This window comes from Hemicordylus capensis, chromosome 4 (assembly GCF_027244095.1).
Source record: "Hemicordylus capensis ecotype Gifberg chromosome 4, rHemCap1.1.pri, whole genome shotgun sequence".
NCBI classification, from domain to species: domain Eukaryota; kingdom Metazoa; phylum Chordata; class Lepidosauria; order Squamata; family Cordylidae; genus Hemicordylus; species Hemicordylus capensis.
Window position 1 is genome coordinate 71,601,469 of NC_069660.1, and position 26,298 is coordinate 71,627,766.

The window sequence follows — 26,298 nt, forward strand, 5'->3', positions numbered from 1 at the left end:
ATATTGGCCTTTCCTTCAGTGTTAATACCATTAACTGCTTTCAAGAATATTAAAATTCTTCAGGGTACAACATTAAAAAAAAGCAACTACAAGAAAGCAAGGACATTCAGCAAATATAAATTTATTTAGACTGCCTTCTTTAAAGTGCACTTGACCATAGAAGTGGAACACAAGAAGTTGCTGCATTTGAAGCAGTCTGTTTAAAAAATCCCTCTCTGAAAGCTTATCTATTTAGAGAAAATGTAGACAAGACATTAAAGAGCTTCTTACAAATTCAATAATTGGTTTATGTTAGGAATTTCCCCCTGAATTCACTTTCTTTAGTTTTGTTATATTCCAAACTTTCATTTAAACTTGTTTGAATTAATTAGCAGAATATTGTATAACTCTGAACAGAGACAATCCAGGAGCCAGATAATCCATAAATGTTGTCCTAAATGATGAAATATTTGAATGCTAATTTAGAAAGCTAATGTAATGTATTAGACTTGGGTTATGATTTGAATTCCCAGTGAGCTTGGTCGTAAAGCTCATTGGATGACTTTAGACCAGGGCTTGACAAATCCCACACACCAGAGAGCCATGGTGCCTAAACGTGGATATTCAGAGACCGAGTTATTTATTTATTTATCCCACTCCCACAGATGTGCTCTTCAAAGTATGTTGCTTGTAAAGGAGATAAAGAAAACCCTCTTCCCTGCCCCCACAATGTCCATCTCCATCCAGTAATTTTTCTCAGTGACCATTGTCTGGCTCCTAAATTTTTAGGCTGGATCCTATATCCAAGTAAAAATTGTCAAGGCCTGCTTTAGAGCAGAGACTTTCAGTTTGTCCTACCTCACAGGGTGGTTGTGAGGATGACATAGAATTATTTCTATGTATGCTTCCCTGAACTCTTTGGAGGAAGAATAGGATATACTTATGGTAGACAGAAAGCTAGCAAGCTGCCTGTCTGTCATATTTATTTATAAGTATTTATATACCACCTTTCCACATTACACAAAAATACTCAGGGCAATTAACAAGAAGAAATAAATATGATACAATAAACCAAACACCTAAAAAGGCAATTAAGTAAAAGTAGCAGATAAAACACCATTTCAGCAATATAAAACCACAGCCAGTAAAAAGAGTGGGTAATAACTCTTCAGCTGTACTAGGGTGAAAACTGGCAGCAGAGATGTTAAAAGCCTCGCAACCAAGAGAAGGTGTGACAAGATGAAAAGCCCCCAGAAAGGTGATGAGGTGTGCCTCCCATTGGAAAGCAATTCTGTAAACTAGGTGGGCACAGATTAAACTCCCACATCCCAACCAAATGCACATTGGGACATGGAAGAAAGCCTCTCCAGCTGCTCTTAACACCCAGGCAGGTTCATATGGGAAGAGGTGGTCCAACAGATGCCCATTGAGGGCTTTAAGGATTGAGACCAGCACTTTGAATTGTGCCCAGAAATTAACTGGGAGTTAATGCAGTTCCTGCTGCAAGGGAATTGCATGAGTCCTATATCTTGCTTCCATCAATAACCTGCTGCAACATTCGGAGTCAGTTGCAATATTGACCTATGTCCATATTATTCAGTGAACTCCTGAATCTGCTTCTGATGGTCCATTATAGTGTTTTGGTTTTCCAGTTCTTTGAGCATTATAATACACTTCTTCTTATCAGCCCTTGGCCTGTCTCTAAGGCAAGCTTCTGCAGAGGCAACCTAATTGTGGAGCAGACAGATGGAGGTCAAAAGGGCCAAGGCAGTAGATATGGTCAAGACTGGCTGGAGTTAACTACCAAAGCAGGTGAACCAAAGGCTAGAGGCAGAAGTCATGGTCATGGTGGACAGACCGGTAGGTCTAAGGTCAAGTACTGGCAAGGTAAGGCTAGTCTGTGCTGTTGCTCACTCAAGCGATGTTGCTCATGGATCTAATCCTGGAGCAATGATTACATAGGGCCAGCTAAGCACCTGTTGGTTCTCAGGATTAAAAACCTGCAGTACTGGTTTTGGCCATTACATGGGTGGAACTACACTGCAGCAGAGAGCAGTCTTAACTCCTCCTCTGCTTGGGAGCTGCTGCAGAGGCACAGGGAATAAAGTACATGAGCCCTGTTGCCAGAATCCCTGGCATGGGACCTTTTTATTTTATTTTATTTTATTTTATTTTTTAAAGTCTATTTTGTGTTCAGAGTAAGAGTAGCAAGTGTCCTTGCACTGACTTTTCTGCTTCTTTGAACAAAAATAGAGGCATCTGCAGATGGACTCTGCCACTATCTCTTCTGACTTGCTATAGAATGGAGGGGAGATGGGGAAATAAGTCAAATTCATTGTGTACTAGGAACGCTTGTTTTATAATGGTAAAGTTCCAAAGTGGCCTTTTAGAAAATGAAAATTGTGTGTAGACAACGCATACATCCATGGTATGGCGGTACAGCAAAGTGGAAGGTAAGGATACCCAAATCATTCGGAATTGCCATCCCTTCTGCCGTGCATTAGGAGCACTTTAATGTTGTTCTGTCCATGTGGGAATTACTTATCTCTAAGCAGAACTTATGCTGCTGGGGTATGTTTTAAATATCCAAACATCTGGGTCTTTCTGACAAAACCCTCATACCTTTTTCCTGATTGGATGTCATTCCTATGGTTGGGACCCACATGATTTGTCCCAGTCCATGTGTTTGGGTGATTTAAACAATGGTTTGTTTTGGCCATAAGCCAAAATTAATTACAAATATCAAATAATAATGTATTGTTAAAAACAAAAACAAAAAATACAGAACGGGTTGCGTTTCCAGAAACATAAACAATACAAAATCAAAATAGAAATTCTTTTCAAAGTTTCACAGTGGTACAAATTAAAAAAAATTATCCACAATACAATAGTTAACATGGGAATCCAGCATATTTGTTTCGTTTGGGTCACAATCTCTACAAAATCTACCACTGTCCTCTGAATAATCTTGTCCCTACTACTTGCTAGCAGGAAATAATTTTTTGATAGAGATTCTGCTTTCAGCAACTCTAGGAGAAGTTTTGTTTTGCTTAAGTTACTCTAGTTGTGCAGAATCTGCTCACAGAAAAACGGCTTCCACATGGCTAGGGAAACGTGTAAAGGGGCTCCAGAGTCACTACAAAATATATCCTTTACTGAAAGACTGCCAAAATGAGGAAGAAGATGACAATGTAAAGAAGATAGCTTACCAGGAGCAAACTGAGTGATGGTATGTCTGATGTTGAATGTGTGCCTGGTCGTATTGATGATGGTATATTGACAGATCTGCCAGCATGCCTACATGGTAGTTTTAATTTTCACTAGTAGGTGTGGCCCATTGTTGACCAGGCAAAGTGCTTTTGTGTAGATAGGAAAATTCAAGAAATTAAATGTATGGAATATAATTTTTTATTAACATGCTTGCAAAAGGGGAAGTAAAAGAACAGTTTGAAATTTGTAAGATTTCAACTTTGAACATTATTGTTATTGAATAATGACCATATATAGTAAATTTGAGTCATAATAAATTTGAATCTGAGACAGATCTTCTGCTTCTCTTAGACATGATGTTTTTGAATTATTGATCTGATTAAGTGTTAAAAATCTCTTCAGAACATTAACAGATAAAATATGATATTTCAGAATTCCTTCTTTAAAATTATTTAAACCTTCCCCCACCATATTCCATTGTAAAAAGTAGTGCATTCAGCTAATTTTAAGTGTCAGGATTATGTATGCATACATAATCCGGTATGCAAAATTTGGTATCTGTAGGTAATCAGGAAGTATGACTTTATTTTGCACAAACTCTTCAAGATATATAATAAATTACCATAAGCTAAAGGAAAGGACTAACTACTGTGGAGCTGTTATAGGACCATGATGATCAGATCAGTAATGACCCATGCCTTCTTTTTATTTATTGTTTTGTATTTACATCTATATCCTACCCTTTGGCCCACCAGCCACGATATAGGTGTTTTGGTTTTCTGTCAGCACTGCTTTCATTTCCTTGGCAAGGTTTATACCGTCACCTTTCTCTAACACTTGGCTCTATGTAACTTTTTCAGTGCTCTGTATCAGAATAAAACAAATTTAATTTTTTTTTTTTAATTAACAAGGATGTTGAGTAGGAGATTGCTTTAAACCTGTGGTGCTGAACTTCAGGATGTGAGGTCATGTTTCTGGGAGTATTTGACAGACAGTGTAGATAACAAAACTGAAGACCTTGTGGCTTTTGACCAGTGCTTTTGATGTGAATAGGGCTCGTTCCTGGGTCCGCTTAGCCAATCAGTCAGATACAAGGATTGGGAATTATTAATTGAGGTTTATTGCTACTGCAGTCAGCAATAGGTAATCAATAGGCTAACGCTCTCAAACCGATTACATTTTGGTTACAGGTGCATCTTACATTTATGCAGACAATCTAATGATACTGATACCCTAGACAAAGTATACGTGGCAATAAAATGGTGGTCTAAGTATCTAGTACACATGCAAATGGTTCATTGTTCATCGGGTGATTACTCCTTATTTGGTTATATCCTGTTTTCTGGCCTGGGAAGCTTAGCTATCTTAGCAAATTTCATAGATACATTTTAGCTGGAGAGAGATAATGACGCCAGTCATGAGAGGCAGTGATGTCCCTGAGCTGGGCCAGGCTACTTTAAGTTAGAATGAGGTATTCTGGGCAAACATGGAGTTCCTTTGGTTTTCTAAACACATCAATTTGACATTGCATTGTTCACAGTTGGGAGTCTTGGTGCAGTGTTGCTTGTATATACTGTGTGACTGCTTTACAGAACAAAGCTGGGTGTCTTGAGAAGATTCCTGAATGTTGACATAACTGCAGTCTGTTATTTGACTGCCCCATGCAAACAATGGTTTCTAGACTGGTGCCAGTTTGGACAATAAAGCAAATCATGGTTTGACTAAAACAGTGGTTTCATGTTGGTTCTGAATGTGGCCTTACTAAAGATCACTTCACAAATGACATATGTTTGAAAATACATGTGTTCATGTGCTAGGGAATCACCATTGATTACACCTCCCCGTGTGAACACATGGTATCACACATGGATTTGTCATTGTCTAATGTGTGAAGTAGCGACTACTACTATTACTACCACTCGTATTTACCCAAATAGAAGACAACCCACCCCACCCCAATTTCTAACATCAAAGAACTTGGAAAAACCTAGTTTTGGATCAGGTACATACAGTGCTGCTGCTACTACTACTACTACACATATTTATATACCACTTTTCAACAAAAGTTCTCGAAGTGTTTTACAGAGAAAAACAAACAAATGGTTCCCTGTCTCAAAGAGGCTCACAATCTAAAAAGAAACACAAAGTGGACACCAACCACAGCCACTGGGTGCTGTCCTGGGTTGAATAGAGCCACTTGCTCTCCCTGCTAAATATAAGCAAATCACCACTTTAAAAGATGCCTCTTTGCTCAGTTAGGGGCCATTAAAGTGTCTGTAGAGGGCTAATGCAAGTAGAACAAGGGGTGGGTTGACCATAGAATTCACCAGAATAGCCGTGTGTATAACCTCCTTATGACTGTGATACTTTTAACAAAGATGGAAAACTATATTCAGGACCAGCAAAATAGTAAAAAGTTAATTTTATGGATTGTAACCATTTGTTTATATTTCTCAGCAGGGTTGATAAAAATCAGATTTAAAAAAAAATTAAATCAGATTTTACTTTAAAAAAAACAGTTCATTAAAAAAAATTAGGTCAAAGATATCATGATTGTTAATCATAACTTCTAATTATATTATATGAACATGTTTAACAGCAGTATATGGGGATGAGAGATAACAGACCTGATCAATCCTGTTCAGCAGGAATAGTAATACTATTCAGGAAGAAGAGTCTGGATATAAATGCAAGGGATAGGGGAGGGAAATAGAAAGTGAAAACAAAAGTGAACAGAACATATTAATGCAGTCCCATGGATATTTTTTCAGAGTGTATCCTCCATTGTAGAAGGGAAACATCTATGGCAGCAGGCTGTAAGAGAGACCCCATTTGGGAATATTTTAATGAAGTTTCTATACCTGTGTGGGTAAGATAGCCATGCGTGCGAAATGCAAACAGTGCCATAAAAAATGCAAGGCCTGGTTGCCTGAATGAAATAGCATAGTGAGAAGTGTGTACATATCTTCTAAAAATGAAACCAACATTTATCTCTGATTGTGTGTCTGCCTATCTATCTTTCTGTCTGTCTGTCTGTGTGTATAATTAATGTTAGACAACAAGAATCTACTTTTACTAGGAATTACGATTAAATGGAATCTTCCTGACTAGTGATTCAAATCATTAAAATTGAGTCCTTTGGTGAAGCAATTTAAATCAATTTGATTTAAATCAAATCAACCCTGTTTCTCAGTGTTTTGGTGCTCCGTCATGGCTTGGGAACCAAAATTTGATAGTGCTATGCTTGACTGTTCTGTGGATTGTTAGGGACTTCTAATATCGGAGAAGGAGACAGTTGCTATTCCTCCTATGACATTTATGCAAAGCTTGTGTATGACTTCTTTTGGATACAGTAGGTAACATTCAGACTAAGTCACTCATAACTAAGTCAAATTGAAACTAATGGGACTTCAGTTGGTGATGTGCTCAGCCATGACTAACTAGTCTGGATGTTGCACAGTCTATTGAAGAAAAAAGGCAGGTCACCAAGTTTTAAGTAAACTGCCTGTTTTCCTTTTTTCCTCCATGTGGTTGATTTGGTAGAAGGTTTCTGGGTCTCTTGGTCTTTCGAAGACAGATCAAATCTGATGGAGACTTTTGATGAGGTGGCAGAGGTGATCACTGTACAATCATTTGTTTGATCTATCAAACAAGTCTATTCAGAAAGATTACTCTCGCCATGTTTTCCTCTCTCATATTTTGGGTAGGGAATACTAGGAATAGCAACAGCAATTTAAACCACAGTGTCCATTCTATGATGTAAGCCTGTATTAATGGTGTAGCAGTTGGAACATTAGGCTTAGATGTGGAAAACCAAGCTCAAACCAGGCTGCTCAGCTATGAAGCTCATAGGCTGAGTGGCCTTTGGCAAGTCACAGTCTCTCAACCTGTCCTACACGACAGGTTTGTTTGTTTGTTTATTTATATATACATATATTTATATCCCGCTCTTCCTCCGAGAAGCTCAGAGCGATGCACATTGTTATTTTTATCCTCACAACAACCCTGTGAGGTAGGTTAGGCTGAGAGATACATGGCTGGCCCAGAGTCACCCAGCACATTTTATGGTTGAATGGGGATTCAAACTCGGTTCTTCCCGGTCCTAGTCCAACACTCTAACTGCTACACTATGCTGGCTGACTGAGAAGCTAAAAGTTCACTCTGAGCTCTTTTGGTTTCCCCTACTGTAGTTGCTGGAATTATTTACCTTTATTTATTTATATATGCCACGCTATAAACCTCCTTATCTATAAAGTGCCGCTGTGCAAAAGGATAAGGAACTCTTTCTGCTCATCTTTGATACATTTTTAGAATGTGAGCCCTTTGGGGACAGGGAGCCATCTTATTTGTTTGTTATTTCTCTTTGTAATCCGCCCTGAGCCATTCTTGGTAGGGCGGTATAGAAATCGAATAATAATAATAATAATAATAATAATAATAATAATAATAATAATAATAATAATAATAATAATAAATGATTCTATATAATTTCTGATATTCTTCTCTCCAAGCAATATTATAAGATCTTTCTGTAACTGTTCACAGTGCTCTCAGCTTGACTACACATCTTCACATTTTGCCACTTGACCACATCCTTTTCTGGATCTTAAGTGAGCAAATTAAACAGCATGCATGACTACTTCTGCTTGAATTGTTTTTAAGTTGTTGCTGCTCTGAAGGAGGGGGGGGGATGTTACCAGTGCTTTGGCCTTGCATACACAGCCAAATACGTTAGTGAAGTTGAATGGCACTGATATTCATTCATTCGATTCTATTTCATTCATTCGATTTCTATACCACCCTTCCAAAAATGGCTCAGGGCGGTTTACACAGAGAAATATAAATAAATTAAATTAAATTAATGTTGACAAGGCTACACTTGGTGCTCATGCTGTGGTGGTGCTTTACTCTTTTTACAATTGACATTAATAAAAGCTGTCTGGAAGATTCTTGTACACTAAAACACATGGCACATACCCACGTGCTTAGTGGTACATGAAAATTTGTTTACAGAATGTTTCTGTAGCATACTTTCACTATGTGAAGCAGAATTTAATTTTGTTAATCCTTTTCAAATTTCTGTATTCCTATGAATTTCCTTGATAACCAGGTTTACTCTCCTGTAGTTGCTAGACTATTTATTTATTTCTATACAATGTCCATGCATGTGACACTTGACATAACAACATAAGCAAAAAAACAGGTCCCTACCAACCTGGAGGCACTTACAACCTATGTTTTGACAGTGAGGGGAAACAGCAATTGGAGGGAACCGAAAAAAGAGGGTAAGGAGAGCAACAAGGGATACATGTGAGCAAATGCCATTGCATGTATTTAGGCTTCATTTCCATTTGGGTTGATGATTAAGGGGTTAAGACATGGGCTTTCTTGTCATAATTCCTACTACTTTCTTGTCATAATTCTAATTCAGCTGAATTCTAATTCAACTGAATTTTAAATATGTGTCTAGATTTGCTAAATCTTGACCTTCTTGCATGACTCAGATTTCTGTTGAGGGACCAGTCATTCCCATGAAGGAGCAAGACACTTCTCCCTTTCCCAGACAATCCTACTGGGGAATTCCTTATTGGTCTCTCTTCTCCCCCTCCCCCATCCCATGTGACTCCTTTGTTCTGTGCTAAAATTCATGGAAAGTTCTCAAGACTGGCACCCCTACCCAACCCCAGCTCAGCTACGTCATACCTATTGAAATCTGCTTAGTGGGAGGCCAAAGACATGCAAATAGAGAGATTCCCCATGGGGCTAAGATGTCAGAGAATAAATTGGATTGCGTCTAGGACAAAAGGATTCTCCTGGAAAAACTAGCCTGCTCTAGTGTGAGCACAGAACAATGTGAGGAATGATTCACTGCATACTCACAGATGTGTTTGGTAGTGGGCGGAGGGATTCATTTTGTCAGCACGTCCCATCACAAGCACATCTGTAATGATGTGTTTTGTGAAAGGATGATGAAACTATATAGATTGTGCCCATATTAGTAGTGTGAATGGTTTTTACTGCTTCACTCTTTATTCAGACAAGTGACTTATCCCTTGCAAATTGTTCTTAATAAATTCAGTCCTTAATAAATTCAGTTTTCTTCCCATTTACAGTACTTGATTTTTTTTTGGTTAATCTATATTATAATTGCTTTGTGCCTGTACAGATATATTCTAAGGTCATATGAGAAACTTGAATTTGAGCAGGATTTCCCCAATTTTTCAGTCATCCAAATAAAAGTAGTACAAGATGTGCACATTGCATATTTTTGCTAGTTTTTTATTTTTAGATTTTAATTTGCAATATGATGGGCTGTTCGTTCAGAATAAATCATAGAATGAATCAAATTATTTAGCAGATTTATAGATTATAAGACATGTGATAAGGGATAAAGGAAATGTTTGAATGCTTTTTTCTCCATGTGACATTTCTTCATTAGAATGTTAATATTGCGGCTTGCGGTAATTTTTGTCCATCATTAAAAATATATTCTCTGCAGTAGTTCTCATACTAAAAAGTGATTCATATTCTAAAACTAAATGCTATGCCCTTGTTTATGTATGTTTCACAGGAATATTTTCTCTTTAGGGCTTTTATGCTGCATTGCCTTTTTCTGATGAAGATCTAAGTTGTAATTAAATTCCTTAAGAACAGTTGAAGCTCCTATCGATTGAAATGGGCATGTTCCACCCTCTGGTCACCGAGTTGCAAGGCTATTTAAATATGAATCGGTAAGTATTGTCTTCTTTGCTAAACTTATTAGTGTGTGACCTATCATTTTTCTTGACATGTATATGCACATGTCACAACTTAGTCTGAACAAGCCGTTCTCTTATGTCTTTGGAACTGCAAAGGAAAGTACCTGCTGTGTTCACAGAACTAATAGGACCTGAATATATTTGGGACTCATTTTATGGCAGCCATTTTCTTTTATTCCTCTTATTACTAAGTTGTATTAAATGTATAATTATATCCTGTGGATACTGTATCCCTTAATTTTAGTTGAGTCACTTTGAATTGCATAAAGCCTGATTTTGCTTAACACCCTTGACTTAATAGGATAAAGATATTAAACTGTGCAGGTAAGTACTTAAGCAAGCTTCTTGTTGTTACATTATGTTAGCAGACTCTTTAAGAATAATCTGAAGCCAAAAATATTTTTCCATTAATAATTGCAGATACAAGCATAGCTTTCTTAACAGTCTAACTTCCAAGTGTCCTGATCTCGGTGGTCAACATCCAGACTGATAATGTCCTGTTGGGAAAACGCTGTATACAGAGAAGAGGCAATTTTCATCCATCTTCCCTTACCTCTGAAGCCAACTGGATCTCCCAAAAATATGTCCTTGAGGATCATGCAGCCCATAGGGATGTATTTTCAGCAGTCACAGTAGGCTTCAGAGGGAAAGGAGATAGACAGAAATCACCCCTTCCTTATAGACTGTGTTAACAGCACCAGCACTTTGTTAGTCTGGATATCAGCCACTAACTTCAGTCAAAATGGAAAGTTAAGATTAGGTTAGCACACTGTTTACATTTTTAGGAAAATAAGTTTGACAAAGATCAATCTTGAAGGGTTCTTGAAGGACTCTAATTAAATACTGACATTACTCCACAACAGATCATTGCCATAGGTGTACATGGTGCTTTTTGTTCTGTGCCTACCCAGGTGTGTTGGGGATATCACTGGGTTTTTTAAATACATTAGTAAGGTATTTGTCAGTATAATTGATGGTATTACTTTTCCATAAAAGTAAAACTATGAGGAAATATGGGAGAGAAAAATGTAGCATCTGCTCCTTGATCAAAAGGGAGGAGGCTTTAATATGTCATATTATACCCCATATAAGGAGGCAGAACTCACTTGCTAGAAGCAGAGAAGGTGGTTGTGTTTAGTTGTGATCCTGTAGGGGTGTGCATGGTCCGGAGTCCCCCCGGACCGGCATGGAGGGGACTGTAACTTTAAGTGGGGGTGGTGGTTGTACTTACCACCACCCCCCCGCCGCTGCCGCTCTTCTCCCTCCGGCGCTGGTCCGTTTAAATATCTTCTGGGGGCGGCAGAGTTCCTCCCTGCCGTCCCTGCCCCCGTCGTTGTTAGTTTAGGTGCCAAAGACTCTTGAACGGTGCAGAAGACTGGAAAAGAGACGAGCGCTGAAGAGACTTTTAAAAAGAGACTTAAGGTGGAAAAAACTTTGGAAAAGAGATGAGCGGCTCGTCAAGCGCTAGCGGTGCGCATGCGCCCTGCACGGCGCGCGCGCTTATTTCTGCCCCGCGCGCGCCACATACGTCACGCATACGTATGCGGCGCGGCAGCGTCGGAGACGAGCGCGCGCGCCATGCAGGGCGCATGCGCGCCGCTAGCGCTCGATGAGCCGCTCGTCTCTTTTCCAAAGTTTTTTCCACCTTAAGTCTCTTTTTAAAAGTCTCTTCAGCGCTCGTCTCTTTTCCAGTCTTCTGCACCATTCAAGAGTCTTTGGCACCTAAACTAACAACGACGGGGGCAGGGACGGCAGGGAGGAACTCTGCCGCCCCCAGAAGATTTTTAAACGGACCAGCGCCGGAGGGGGAAGAGCGGCGGGGGGGGGTGAGTACAACCACCCCCCGCTTAAAGTTACAGTCCCCCGCCCCTCTGGACCGCCGGACTTCCGAGCCGGTCCGGAGGTCATCCCAATGGCCCCGAACCAAAACCATGCACACTACTATGATCCTGTCCAAGCTAAAGTAAGTGTGTGTGTGAGTGTGAGTGAGTGTGTGTGTGTGTGTGTGTGTGTGTGAGAGAGAGAGAGAGAGAGAGAGAAGTTTTTAATTAATGGGTGGCAGCAAGATTTGAGGTGGGGGGATAACAAGAAGCAGAGGGGCGTGTGTGTGTGTGTGTGTGTGTGTGTGTGTGTGTGTGTTTGTGTTTAAACCCATTGTGAAATGCAGGTCATCTTATGAATATTAGTGTTATAAATATTTATATAGTATATTCAACAATAACAGAAAAATCTTGAAGCAGCTTATATAGCAAAAAGAATGAGAAAATGGTTCACTATCTCAAAAGGGCTCTAAGAAGGAAACACAAAGGAGGCAGTAATGATCACTGGGAAAGAAACTGTGCTGGATGGAATAGGGACAGTTGCTATCCCCCCAGTAAATATGAAAGCTACTATAAAAGGGAATCTTTGCCCAGTTAGTAGGGGCAATGCAACTGTTCTAAAGTTGGAACAGAAACTTTTTGCTTGTTCATATTTGTTAGGTGTTCATTTTATTTCTGTTTGAACTCAGTCTCTCTCACAAGTACAATAAGGGGCAGGCAAAACATCAATTATGGTTGACTACCTGTCACTCTGGGCTAGCCTCTTCCTGAGCTGACAGGGAGGGAGCCAGGCCACAGCAGCTAGCACCAGCTGATTAAATTGCATGGGTCTGGGTTTGTGTAGTAGACACCAAATCTGAGACCCATCCCTCACTATAGCTAGAGTGCAAATGCATGCACTTGCACAGCTCATAACAGAATGAGTTGGCTGGACTAGGGATGTGCACAAAATAGAGTTTGTGGCCTGTTTCAAGCTCAAAACAAAACACAAAACGGCTGAAAAGTTCTGTTGAAACAGTGGTCGAGCTGTTTTGACGGAACAAACTTGCAACATTTCGAGTGTTCCGTCCATAGGGAACAATGGGGAAACTCGAAACACTCCATTGTTCCCCATGGGTAGCTCCTAGGGACTTCAAAGTGGGTAGTGTGGTAGGACATGATGGGTACTACCTACCTACCAACCCACAAAAGAAATGGGCAAGCGGGTGATTTTTAACCTTTTCCCAAAACCGCCATAGGATCTGCACTCACAGAGTGCATTGTATGCAAATTTGGCATTACAATTTGCAATGCCTTTTGCAACCCTGCCTTGAAAAACACTGCAGAAGCACACAGTAAAAGGGAATCTGTCCCTCCCAACATGGAACACACATTTCAAACACAGTCCAAAAATGGACAAAAAAGAATCACTGACCCAGAATCCACTGCCAGCCACAGTGCCTGTGCTGCAGTAACATCATTGGCACAAGTTGTTCTCTCACACACAATTATGACTCCTTATGTTACTTCCTAGCATTGCGACAGCTGCTGTAGCAGCACCCTCACTTAGCAGCAAGCATTGCAATACGCTTAACTAGAGCAGCTTTAGCCACATTTTGACTGAGTATACCTTGCAATGCAGATTGCAGGGCAGACACTCAAGCTGGTCTCAAGGCAAGACATGGAGCTCATCACAGCAATCACCAAGAAATATCTCTCTCTCTCTCTCTCTCTCACACACACACACACACACACACACACACACACACGCACGCTACTATCCATTTCTCACTGCAACACTATCTCACAAACAAAACAAACCACAACTCAAGGAAGTTTCAAGGTAGGCACCCACGTTCTGCCTTTGTCGATCTGAGATCCAACAAAATCAGAGAATTATAGCAGCAATAGCACAGCATATTATACTCAGTACTGAGAAAAGAAAACCACAACATCGAGCCTCCCTCCCTCCCTCCTGCCATTATTTGTTTGTTTGTTTGTTGCATTTATATCCCGCTCTTCCTGATGTATCCTCTTCTTTGAGAGAGGTATAGTATAAGGGCGAGCTCTCTCTCTTTGCCTCCCAGTCATATGTAGTCAAAATTAATACATTTTGAATTTGAAATTCCCTCCTTTTTGTTTCCTCCTCCCCCCTAGCCAATGGGGGCACAGTTGCCCATTACAACACTTGATTTATATGATAAAAAGCCAACCAAGAAGCAAGGCAATCAGAAGCCAGTGCCAGAAAACCAATTGGCAAGAGGAAAACAGACCATCAAAGTGTTTCGATCGAAATGGGGGTTGTTTTGCTCCAAGCTTGAAACAGCCCCTTTATTTAAAGGGTGTTTCAAGCTCAAAACACTCAAAATGGCCCATTTCAAGTCAAAACGCAATTCTGCAGATCCCTAGGCTGGACATGCACAATGCACTGATAAGATCAAGTGTAGTTGGTCCATCTCCGGTCTTCCTGCAACTTAAACCTACATTAAAAAAAAATCAAAATTCTACAAAAACATAAATACTGAATTGAGAATAAAATGAAATTAAAGCTGATTTGCAGTTTTGAATATAATGGCTGGCAACATTGCTAATGGTACATTGTGAAAAGCACCTCCTCAGCATTTAGTAATGCAGAGTCACACTGTATGTAGGGCCCTCACAATTTTCGACAACCTCCCCTTCTCCTGAAAGCATTCCTTACAACCTAGAAGCAAGTCCCTAAGGGCTGCATGACCCTCAGGGCTCTATTTTCAGGTCACAGGAAGTGCTTCCAGTGGTTAAGGGGGGCTCAGCAGAAATTGCTTCCCCATACATGCAACATGATTCTAAAATAATAAATGCTGTTGAGGTGGCTCACATGCTGCACCCAGAGCATTAGTGAGACTTTAAGCTATTGTATTTATTTTCTTAATTTTATCTGAGTAAAGTCAGAGCTGAGCACAATTTTCATTTCAATGAAAAAACTTCTATATTTAAGTGCAGCATTTCATATGTTCTTATAACTTCAGCTGCTTTAAAAGAGGTAAACAGTATTAAAAAACGAGTACAATAATTTCTGGTGCAGTACTGTGAATTTTTTTGTGAGCAGCAAAATATCTGCCCTGATTAGAGTGAAGGCTTGTATACACTCTTATACAATCAAACACCTTGATCACTGGTACTCTGCTGAAAGTATACTCACCCCATTCTGGTCAAAAAAACAATCATCTCCCCAGAGGTCCCCCCCCTGCTGTGAATTTGTAGTGGAAGCCAACTGTGCAGAGCACAGATAGATTGACACATGTGCTGTCACAAATCCATGTACTGCCATACTTGCCACAGTTTAGTAATACTTTTAAAAATATATTTTAATTAGTTTTTAAAAACGCCTGTTTAAATGACTAAATGTACATGCAGATCTTTGAAAAATAGAAAAGCTGCCTTCCTGAAGCATGGAGGAACAGGCAAGATTAATGCAACCTTTGAATCATTGGTATGTACATTGGTCATTTACATCACAAAGGTGGAAGGAATCCAGATTTGTCCCATGAAAGAAAAAAACCTGCTGCTACTTCTGTTTCTAATTTTTTTTAATATGTAGCCAAGGGTAAGACGGTTGTAGTCCAAACCGTTAGCTCCTCCCACCATCAAAACAATTCCTTTTGATTAGGCAATCATGTACTGACCATATAAGATCTCTAGAGTTTGTCTAGTCCAGGGGTAGGCAAACTTGCCTCTCTAGCTGCTGTTGAACTACAACTCCAGTCATCCCTGGCCACAGTTTGTTGTGGCTGGAGATGATGGGAGTTGTAGTTCAACAAGATGATGGAGAATCAAGGTTGCTTACCCCTGGTCTAGTCTATTATTTTGTGTGTGCTTATTACATATTCAACTGTGTGCAAATTTGCAGTATTTTGAAGAAAATGCTAGAATCTGTATAGTTATGTGCATGTTTCACTTAAAATGTCTTTGACTGTATATTTGAATGTGTGCTGTGCTTAACTCCTCTTCTGTCTGTTTTGCAAGGTTAAAGAAGTGGAGCCTTATGTAAGACATGGATAGATGCAAACATGTTGGGCGGCTACGACTTGCCCAGGACCATTCTATTCTGAACCCTCAGAAGTGGCACTGCATGGACTGCAACACCACAGAATCCATCTGGGCTTGTCTGAAATGCTCCCATGTGGCCTGTGGAAGATATATTGAGGACCATGCACTTAAACACTTTGAAGAGACCAGGCACCCTTTGGCTATGGAAGTTAATGATCTCTATGTGTTTTGTTACCTTTGCGAAGACTATGTATTGAATGATAATCCTGAGGGCGATTTGAAATTGTTAAGAAGTTCTCTGTCTGCCATTAAAAGTCAGAAGCATGACCCATCAACACGAAGTGGTAGGACGCTGCGGTCAATGGCTCTGGGGGAGGATATATACAGCCATCAGAGGGCCCCCCAGGGACAGCCCCAGATGCTTACTGCTCTCTGGTACAGACGGCAATCGTTGCTGGCAAAAGCACTGCGGACCTGGTTTGATAAGAGTTCTAGAGGCCAGCTAAAACTAGAACAAAAGAAGCAAATGGAAGAACTGGAGAGGAAAAAAGAAGTGGCCAGGCAGCGGCGTCAAGAGATGAAACGGAGATTGCTGGAAGAACTGGCAAACACTCCTCCAAGAAAAAGTGCTAGGCTTTTGTCGCACATCCGCAGAGAGAATCTGATTCCTCGGAAATTTAGAGATATGGAAGCAAGTTCCCCTACCTCAAGACGAATGCAGAGTAGCAAATTCAAACAGTTCTATTCCATCCGGCGTAAGCCCCTCGTGACTCCTGGTGTGACTGGACTAAAGAACCTAGGAAACACATGCTACATGAACTCTATTCTTCAAGTATTAAGTCACCTCCAGAAGTTTAGAGAATGTTTTTTGACGCTGGACCTTTGTGAAACTGAAGAACTCTTAGCTAAGACAGTGAATGGGAAGTCTAGAATGTCTGGAAAGCTGGTCAATGGGCCACCTGCTACTGAATCAGGGAGGAATGATCAGCTGAGTTCGTATGGCAGGCAGAGCCTGCCAGCTGGCTTAAATGGCGGGTCCTCAATAAGCAAAAGTTTAGAACTAATACAGCCCAAGGAGCCCAGTTCAAAGCACATCTCTCTCTGTCACGAACTGCACACGCTTTTTAGAGTCATGTGGTCGGGGAAGTGGGCCTCGGTGTCTCCTTTTGCTATGCTGCACTCTGTGTGGAGTCTGATTCCAGCGTTTCGAGGTTATGACCAGCAAGATGCTCAGGAATTTCTCTGTGAATTGTTGGACAAAGTGCAGCAGGAGCTAGAATCTGAAGGAACGAAACGCAGGATCCTCATCCCTTTCTCACAGAGGAAGCTCACCAAGCAGGTCCTGAAGGTGGTGAACACCATTTTTCACGGGCAGCTACTCAGTCAGGTATGCGTGTTACTCATTCTTGCTCTCATCAAGAGGCAATCTCATCCGTGGCAAGAGCCAGTGCTTTTAATAGCCAAGTATTTATGTGTGTACCTGGCACAGGCAGGATGTGTTGATGTTACTTAAGGGAAAGTTGGCAAGTTTTCAGCAAGTTCTTCCCATAGAATTGTAAGGACTAAGCTACTCATTGTGTATAATTCCATTATTCTTTTTACTGTGATTATTTTTTAATGCAAAGTAGCTGCAGGTGGTTTAAAGGGTTGGCAGAGGACTGGTGGAGGAGGAGGAACTACTTTACTCTTTCCTTCCTGCCAATTCTTTCAATATCACTCTCCCTCATCCAGTGGTCCCTCTCATTTTTTCCATCTCTGTGTAGAATGAGTTTTGTTCTGGGTGGTAGTATCAAGGCAGTGTGCGCACACCTGCATTCAGAATGGGGCCTTCCTGATTCAACCTGAGCGGAATCTAGAAGGAACTGAGCGGACATTCAAAAACTTGTGAGCGTGCGCACGCCTTAGAGGGAACAGTGCCCTCATCCCACCTTCCCAGAGTGCTTCTTTTCACACTACAAATTAGGGTTGCTAGTATTAATATGTCTGGAAATATCTAGATGTTTGTTTATTTTTGGCAAGGCATCCTGTGTCAAGTAAACCAGTGGCATCATTTTTTCCACTTCCTTCCGGTTAAGCACTCTTAACTACTTATGTGTGACTTATTCATGTATGTTGTCAACTAGTTAGAACATATCTTCTGGCAGGGTTTACATTGGGCACTAGAGGGCCCTTGCATAAAGATATTCCCTAAATGCAGAATATCATAATTTTATGGATATTTCAGGCTCTCCCTGCTGTGTAACTCTCTGAATAAACACTATGGGCTGGTTCACATACCAAATCATGCTCAGCATTTCATGAGCAAGCCTCTAGCTTAAACACCTTCTCCTCTCCTTGCATGTTTTGATTCCCTGCCTGAGTCCCAGGTTCATGAGAAGCCAGAGTTTGCCAATCTGGATGTAATGGCAAACTCTGGTTTCTCAAACACTGGAACTCAAAGAGGGAATCTGAGCATGTGAGGGAAGGCGGAAGGGTATGAGCCCAAGACTAGATTGTGTAACATCAAACCATGATTTGCCACTAAATGTGAACCAGCCATCTGTTGCTTTGCATCTCTTATTGTCACCAGTTTGGTCTCGCAACTAGAATAGAGTGTGTCAATTCTTGTTTTGTGAGGTAAGTGACAGAATCAAACATCACCCATGGAATAGGTGTATTGGCAATATGTAATAAGCAGTTGTATTAAGAACTAATATGCCTACTTGCCTTTTACTATAATCTTAATTGATAATTACCATCTTCACATTTTAGCCCACATGTGGCTCAAATGTTCATGCATCCACCATCTTGAATTGGAGTGGATGACATCATCACAAAGTATGCCACTGAGGTGTCCCTATTTGTCCCTACAGTCGTACCAAATTTGGTTCAAATCAGTTAGGCGGTTCACAAGTTAGTTCCCTTGTGCCTCAAATATTCATTTGTCCACCATCTTGAATTGGAGTAGATGACATAATCACAAACTACACTGTTGAGGTGTCCCTATGTGTCCCTACAACTGTGCCGAATTTAGTTCAAATCAGTCCAGGCATTCCAAAGTTGTTAAAGGGGGACACGAACGAACACACACACAGCTGCATGATCTCCTAAGCTTACTTTCCTTAAGGAAAGTAGGCCAAAAATGACCTTGTTACGTAAAAATAAACTGCAGAACTGAACTCGGTAGTGTAGCTATGGACATCTCTCAATAAAGCAAGCTGGTGAAATTGCTTCACTGACTTTAAATCTTCTAAAATTCACAACTTTAAGTGCAAGGCTTTTCTGGTAATTCAGGACTATTAAGAACTTCATCTTAGCAGAGCTGAAGTCTTAATAGCCACAGATTTCAGTGGGACTAAATCCATTCTTGTATGAGATAATTATACAAGCGAAGTATGATCACACAATAGACATCCTTTTGAAGATGCATCTTGGTCCTTATCTGATAATTTCAAAGCCTAATCTCTACCTTGCAGATGGCTACAAACATAGGCCAGTAAAGCACAATACAGGCCACATTGTTTGAGTGGCTAAGCCTTGCCCACTGGTCTCTCAGTGTCGCATGAGAATGTGTCTACAGATATTTCTGTCTTAACATATAAATCTGTTCTTGTAGGTCACCTGTATAACGTGTAACTATAAGTCCAATACTGTGGAACCCTTCTGGGATCTTTCCCTGGAATTTCCTGAACGCTATCACTCCATCAACAAAGGGATTGTGCCTGTTAATCAGACAGAGTGCATGCTGACTGAAATGTTGGCCAAATTCACAGAAACAGAAGCTTTGGAAGGGAGGATATATGCGTGTGACCAGTGCAACAGTAAGTGGTGGACTGTTGTATTACTTGCAAATTGAATTTTCTGTTGTACTTGGTAAATGTATACACTTTGTATGTATGCATGCTACAATTGATATTGAATATCATGGCTGTAAAAGGATTTGTTCTCCCTGTGGAACTATTTCAGACTCCTTGGACTTCTTTACATGGGTTCTCCTTTTTCTGTACTAAAAATACATGCATATATTTCTCTGCACTTTCTCCTCCTGCAAATCAAAGGAACAAAAGGGAAGACATCTATAATTTTTATGCCAAATTGTTGATACAGAGCAAGTCATCCTCTCTAGGTGGGTTAGAGACATTGAAATAGCAAGATTACTTACAGAAATCTGCTTCTCAGTAAGAGAAGGATATATTCTTCCAGAGTCCTTGTGGTTTGAAAAACAGAAAGAAGTGCTTTGTTGGGGAAAAGCAGTAATTTGTATTATTATTTATTTAAAATGTTTATACCCCCACCCCTTCAGTGCACTACTGCTCGGGGCAGCTCACAACAATAAAAAAGATACAAGACACAATAAAAGTAATAAAATTAACCAAGTTGAACAAACAAGTTAAAAGTCGGGTTAAAACCACACTTCTTATTAGGTTCCAATTAAAAGTTATTTTAAAGGCTAAGAACTGGAAATTATAAAAAGCTAAAGAACCTACCAGATGTAACCAAAAATGGACCATTAAAAAAACCCCTTTAAAAGGTGTGTTTTTAAGTTGTTTTTAAAAACACTGAGGGAGGGAGCATGGTGAAGCTCTTCAGGGAGGGCGTTCCAAAGCCGAGGGGCCACAACCGAAAAGGCGCTGTCTCTAGTCCCTGCCAACCGGATCTCTGTTAGTGCCAGGGCCATGAGCAGGGCCTGAGATGATGAGCAAAGGGCCCTGGCAGATTCATATGGGTGAATGCGGTCCAAGAGGTACCCCAGCCCCAAGCCATGTAGAGCTTTAAAGGTCAAGACCAGCACCTGGAACGGAAACGGACTGGTGACCAATGAAGCTGCCGCAGGATGGGTTTGATACTCATGAAACGGGTTGTACCCACAAGCATCCTTGCAGCAGCATTCTGAGCCAGCTGAAGTACATATTTTTGGATGGCCCAGAGGGCTTCTGCTCGAAACACTATCAGTTTGGTATGGCCTTCCAGGTTTTTAAAACTGTTTTTAAATCGTAAAGGTTTGGCCTGGTTTTCCAGGGTTTAAAAAACTGTTTTAATTGTTTTAATAATTGTTTTATGTTGTTTTTACAGTTTTTTATTTTAACAGTTAATTGATTTTAGTGTTGTTTTTAATGTAAACCGCCCTGAGCCATTTTTGGAAGGGCGATATAGAAATCAAGTAAGTAAGTAAATAAGAGAAGGTAAGAGAATTTGCTCCTGCCCACAGAAGCACCAGTGCAGTCTGGAACTCTTCAGAAGCACTGTTGCTGTACTGGTGCTTATCCCATAGCACTGGTGCTTCATTAGATAAAGTGGCTGACATCCAGATTAACATATTCATCCTTCACTCCCATCCCTTCTAACTCTTAATTGGCACTAGGAGGTTGTGCTGCAGGAGGTGATGCACAGGGGTTTTGCCCTTGTACCAAATATTGCACTCCAGGTTGCAGCTGTGCGTGGATTACTGTCATAAGCATTGAATGCATGACTATCATTTTTTTTGGCCAAACATTTTTGTCAGAATAAGGGTCTGTAACCATTCTTTCTCTGTTGACTTTTTCATAAATGTAAAGTTGTGCCGTCGAGTTGGTGTTGACTCCTGGTGACCACAGAGCCATGTGGTTTGCTTTGGTAGAATACAGGAGGGATTTACCATTGCCATCTCTCAAACAGTATGAGATGATGCCTTTCAGCATCTTCCTATATCGCTGCTGCCCGATATAGGTGTTTCCTATAGTCTGGGAAATACATACGATTTATCATATAAGAGAGTGGTCTATTAGGTTCCCGTCTGGGAAAAATACCAGCAGGGATTCGAATCAGCAGCCTCTTGCTCCCTAGACAAGTTATTGTCATGTAAATGCCAAGATACAGTATGAAGGTTATAGAGGTAACACTTTAGGATGTAACCTGGAACCACTGATAAGAGATCTACCATTGTCTTTAGAATGGAATACAAAGCACAAAAAGAGTCATTTACATCAGAGTAGGTGCATGGGTGGGTTTTTCATTTGTTTTTGAACAAGTGGTCTATCCATGTTTTGTTGCTTTACATTATAGAAAACATTTTTTAAAATACTAAGTTGAACAGATATAAGAAGCTTAAAAATAATTAGAGCAGGTAAACACCAAAATTTTTATCAAGTTCATGTACAAAAATCAGTAAGTAAATATTTCACATATAAGACATATGATTAATCGTGATTATATGTGAAATATTTACTTACTTTATCTACTCTCTTATATAAGAGAGTGGTCTATTAGGTTTTTATCTTGTTTGTCTAAGGATTAGTATTGGATCAGGATGAGCAGCTATGGAAAATGCTTAAAGGATATAAGTTAACTTTTTTTCCATTTTAGGAAGGAAACAAAACAAAAAGATTCTTGAGACACTTCAGAGACTAAGATGATTCAGATATAATGTGAACCCTGGATTGTATAGCTGCCAAATCAGGATCTGAAATTTGATGCTGGTTTGGATATGCACACATTTTGGGCACACTGTGTGTGGCAACATGACCTATATCCAAATAAAGTTAGTAGTCATGTCTCGGTCCCATTGAAATTAATGGGACAAGTTTGTTGTGACTAAAATGTCCCATTGATTCTAAGGATGCTTAGTTATGACTAACCTTTGAATACAGCCCCATGATTTGGGATGTTGCTCTGCACTCAGAAGCTACTGTTTGGGATAGCACATGGGGCATCCTCAAGAAGCCAGAGGAAGAGGGAAGCTACACAAACCATGGTTTGTCAGTACACCCAGATCATAGTTTAGACTCCAAACTGTATTTAGTGTAAGCCATAGTTTGGCACTATATCTGAATTAACCTATGTATTGGTTCACATGTCATGTTTATGATCTTCTAAACCATAGAACAAGCTTTGTGCTTGTGCTCTCCCTCTTGCTTCTTCTTCCCTCCTTCCAAAGGATGCAATTACTTGCATCCTTGATCAACATGCACATAATTTCCTGGTTGATCAAACAAAATTTGCAGCTGCAGTCAAATTTGCAAATCATGGACGTCATGCACATGCCCTCCAGCGGCCACTGCTAAGGGCTGCAGGGGAGACAGGAGTTTGACTGCCTTCCCTGACAGACAAGCAGTGGCCGCCCTCCCCTCCGCTGCACTATGCGCCCACACGAGCACTGGTGTGGCAACAGAAGGAGCTGGGAGTAGGAGGACTTCCTCATCCTAGTGTGCCATGTGGCACAAGCGCAGCGACTGATGTTCTCATTAGAGAAGCCATCACACTCGGCATGGCCGATCCCTGCTACCCTCTGGCTCACTGCTGGAAATGGTGATGGGCCACAGGGAAGTCTTTTAACCCCGCGGTGATTGTGCACATGATCACCTGCCGAGGTTAACCTCGACTAAACTCCAGGTTAAAATGTCGGGCTAGCAGAGGCAAAAGCACTGGTATTGGGAGCGACCCTGTTACTCCACATGAGCAACCCAACCCAGGCTGGGCTGCCCTAGTTTGGTGTTCTGAACCTTCTCTTATTTATTGCCAACTGATTTATATTATAGGCTCATAATTCATAGTTCTTGTGAGTGGTCCTGTTGTCCTCCACACTTTAGATGTTTGTGCCTGCGTAGGCAGGGCCATGCAACCTTCTAGAGCTGCAAGCTATAAGCTTTTTGGTGGTAGCCCCACCCCCTTGGTGACACACATATAGCCCCTCACAGATTACTTTCCTCAGTCTTCTTCCGACCGCCGCGATAGCGACTTCGGGAGACTTTCTGCCGCACTTCGTGTGAGGAGAGCTGTCAAAAACCAAACAAACCTCTTACCCTTTCAAAGCAGCACACAAAGAAACACCCCACCCCAGCTATGACAACAGCAGTATCGGTGGCAACCTCACCTATGCCTGTGAGAGAGGCTGACTCCAAGAAGGGAGCACAAGCAACCCGAGATAGGTTCAGAAGTGGAGGCTAATACTGACTGGGAACCTGATACAGAAGGCTCCCAACAGTCAGATGTGGAACCCTACTCTCCCTATGAATATGACTGGGACAGAAATGGTAAGAGTAAGCATCCCAGGGGGTTTGGAGAGAGGGAGAGGACTTTTTACTCGCCTGGACCTTGCTATAGAGCCTCCCCAAAATATTACGCTTATGACAGCCAAAGACCATGTTATGAATATATATGGGTAGAACCCAGGTCTGCTGTATATCACCTTGGGCACAGTTATTGGGGACCTGAAAAGTGGGACGGCTTACCACTACAATCTCAGCCCAAGGCGCCATAGGTCAAAATCCATCTGGGTGGAGAGCTGGTCTTGTGGTAGCAGGCATGGGTTGTTCCCTTTGCTGGGAGGGGTCCACTCTGGTTTGCATGTGAATGGGAGAATACATGTGTGAATATAACACTTTCTTTCATGCTCTCCTTCCTTTAATAGGAAAAATAAGGTGCCCAAACCTGAGACAAAAAGGACAGCAAGGGTTAATATTTTTAAAACGAAATCCAGCCACGAAGCACTGGAGTGCCACCACAACCTGTCAAGGCTGTGCCAGATACAAAATCTGACACCCCTACGGGGCTTTTATCTGCTTCATACTCTGAAGATGATGTCGAGTTCTCTGTAAATGGACCCAGACCAATCCCCAGATGATCCTCTGGACACAGATAAGAACGAGTCCCTCGCTGAGGATTATAGACCATACTCTGAACAGGTCCAGCGTATGGCATCAGCCTTGAGCTTAGACACACAGCAACTGAAACATGAGACAGCAGATCCTGTGTTTGGCCTTATTCAGCCTGCTTCTGCCGCACCACTATCCTACTGCTTTTGCCCACTGTTACATATGGAGTGAAAGTGGCTTGGACCAAACCATCCTCTATCCACCCAACTTCAAAAAAATTAGAAAACTTCTATAGAGGACACCAGAGTGATGTGCCCTACCTGTTTTTGCATCCCAAACCTAACTCAATAATTAGTATTCTCAGCAAGGGGCCAAACAGGAGTTATTATCTACCCCCATTAGATCCCGATGGCAAAAAACTAGGTTCATTTGGTAAACAGATATATGCCATTGCCTTCAGGTGCATATATCAAACTGTCAGGGGTGTATGCCTAGGTATACCCATTTCCTCTTTGAAAAGCTTGAACCTTTCATCTGACAGCTTCAACTGGGCCAAAAGGATGCAGCTATGACCTTTATCTGTAGACTTTCAGATCACCAAGAAGCAACTACACTCTGCCCACCACGAGGCAGATTACAGTTCTAGGGCAATGGCAGCTGCAGTGGCACTATGGAGACACGCATGGCCATATCAGCAGAGTTCAATTAAGCAACACGCTTGGACCGAACACTCTCAACAAAGATTATCTTATTATCTGTTCCGCCAACATGATCTCAAATGGAATAGGTATCAACGTTTTAGTTCTTTTTGCAAGTCAGATCTAATAAACAAACAAACAAACTACTCCATCGCAGAAAACCACTCCTAAGTCCAAGCCAGCCTACATTAAAAGGGCCTGACACAATGACCGGCTCAAGATTCTTCCCTTTCACAGAAGCATGGTAGGCAATTACTACAGATCAGTGAGTGATGACTATAATTCAATTGGGATTTGTAATAGAGTTCCGTACACTTCCACCCTGTTTGGGAACACGTACACATTCTACCCCTGAACAGGAAGTTTGATCACTTCTCAAGAAAGGTGCCTTTCAACCAGTGCATGCACAAACACAGCCAGGGGATTTTACTTTAGGTATTTTGCAATCCCGAAATGAGATGGAGGCCTGTGGCCCATTCTAGATCTTTACAGCCTCAACAGTTTTATTTGCTCCTGTTGGTTCCGTATGACCACTCTCACCCAGATCTTACAGCTTCTGTTTCACAATTACTGGTTCGTAGCAATAGACTTTAAAGATGCCTACTTTCATATTTCGATTTGGCTACACTACAGATAGTACCTACACTTCTGCATTGAGAAGAGTACTTACCAATACAAGGTCCTGCCCTTTGGTCTGTCCACTGCAGCAAGAGTCTTTACCAAGTGCATGGTGGTGGTGATGGTGGCACACCTCTGCCAACAGGCCATCTGTCCATTCCCATTTTAGATGACTGGCTGTTGGTGGCCAGAACCAAAGAGAAGTTGTACCAACATATCCATCCCATGCTGACCCTTCTAGGCGAGCTAGGATTGTGCGTTAACTGGGAGAAATCAGCATTGGCTCCCTCAAGGTCCACAGAGTTTTTGGACACCATTCTAGGTTCTCAGGAGATTCTTGCATCCTTGCCTTCTCACAGGATAGCAGATATCAAGGCCATGGTCCACAAGAGCTTAACATCACACACTCATCTAGCGCAGTCCATACAAGAGATGCTGGGGTTCATGGCATCCACTACCTGCATCCTTTCTCTGGCACGCCTTCAGATGAGGCGGCCACTGCTAACAGGCCATTTGGTGCAGGCTATGACAGACAATGTGACCATGATGTCATATCTGAACTATCAGGCAAACACTTTCCAGCATTGTCACACCTAGCCATCAGGATCTGGGTGTGGTGCTTCCATCATCGGATCTGGCCTTCTGCGATACACATTTC

General features: G+C 41.2%; 1 protein-coding gene across 9 annotated transcripts in view; it reads left to right on the forward strand.

Annotated features, from left to right (window-relative positions):
- The window catches only part of USP49 (ubiquitin specific peptidase 49), a 90,309-nt gene that overhangs the window by 50,035 nt on the left and 13,976 nt on the right, over positions 1-26,298 (forward strand). For 6 of the 9 annotated variants that reach the window (XM_053246178.1, XM_053246175.1, XM_053246174.1 and 3 more), the window contains exons 2-4: positions 9,778-9,920; positions 15,752-17,162; positions 19,371-19,575. In XM_053246178.1, coding sequence (XP_053102153.1) covers positions 15,780-17,162; positions 19,371-19,575 — 1,588 coding nt within the window. In that variant the 5' untranslated portion in view covers positions 9,778-9,920; positions 15,752-15,779. Of the gene's footprint in view, positions 1-1,784; positions 1,867-9,760; positions 9,921-15,751; positions 17,163-19,370; positions 19,576-26,298 lie in introns of those variants that run through there. The other 3 variants (XM_053246179.1, XM_053246176.1, XM_053246181.1) reach the window with 2 other exon arrangements.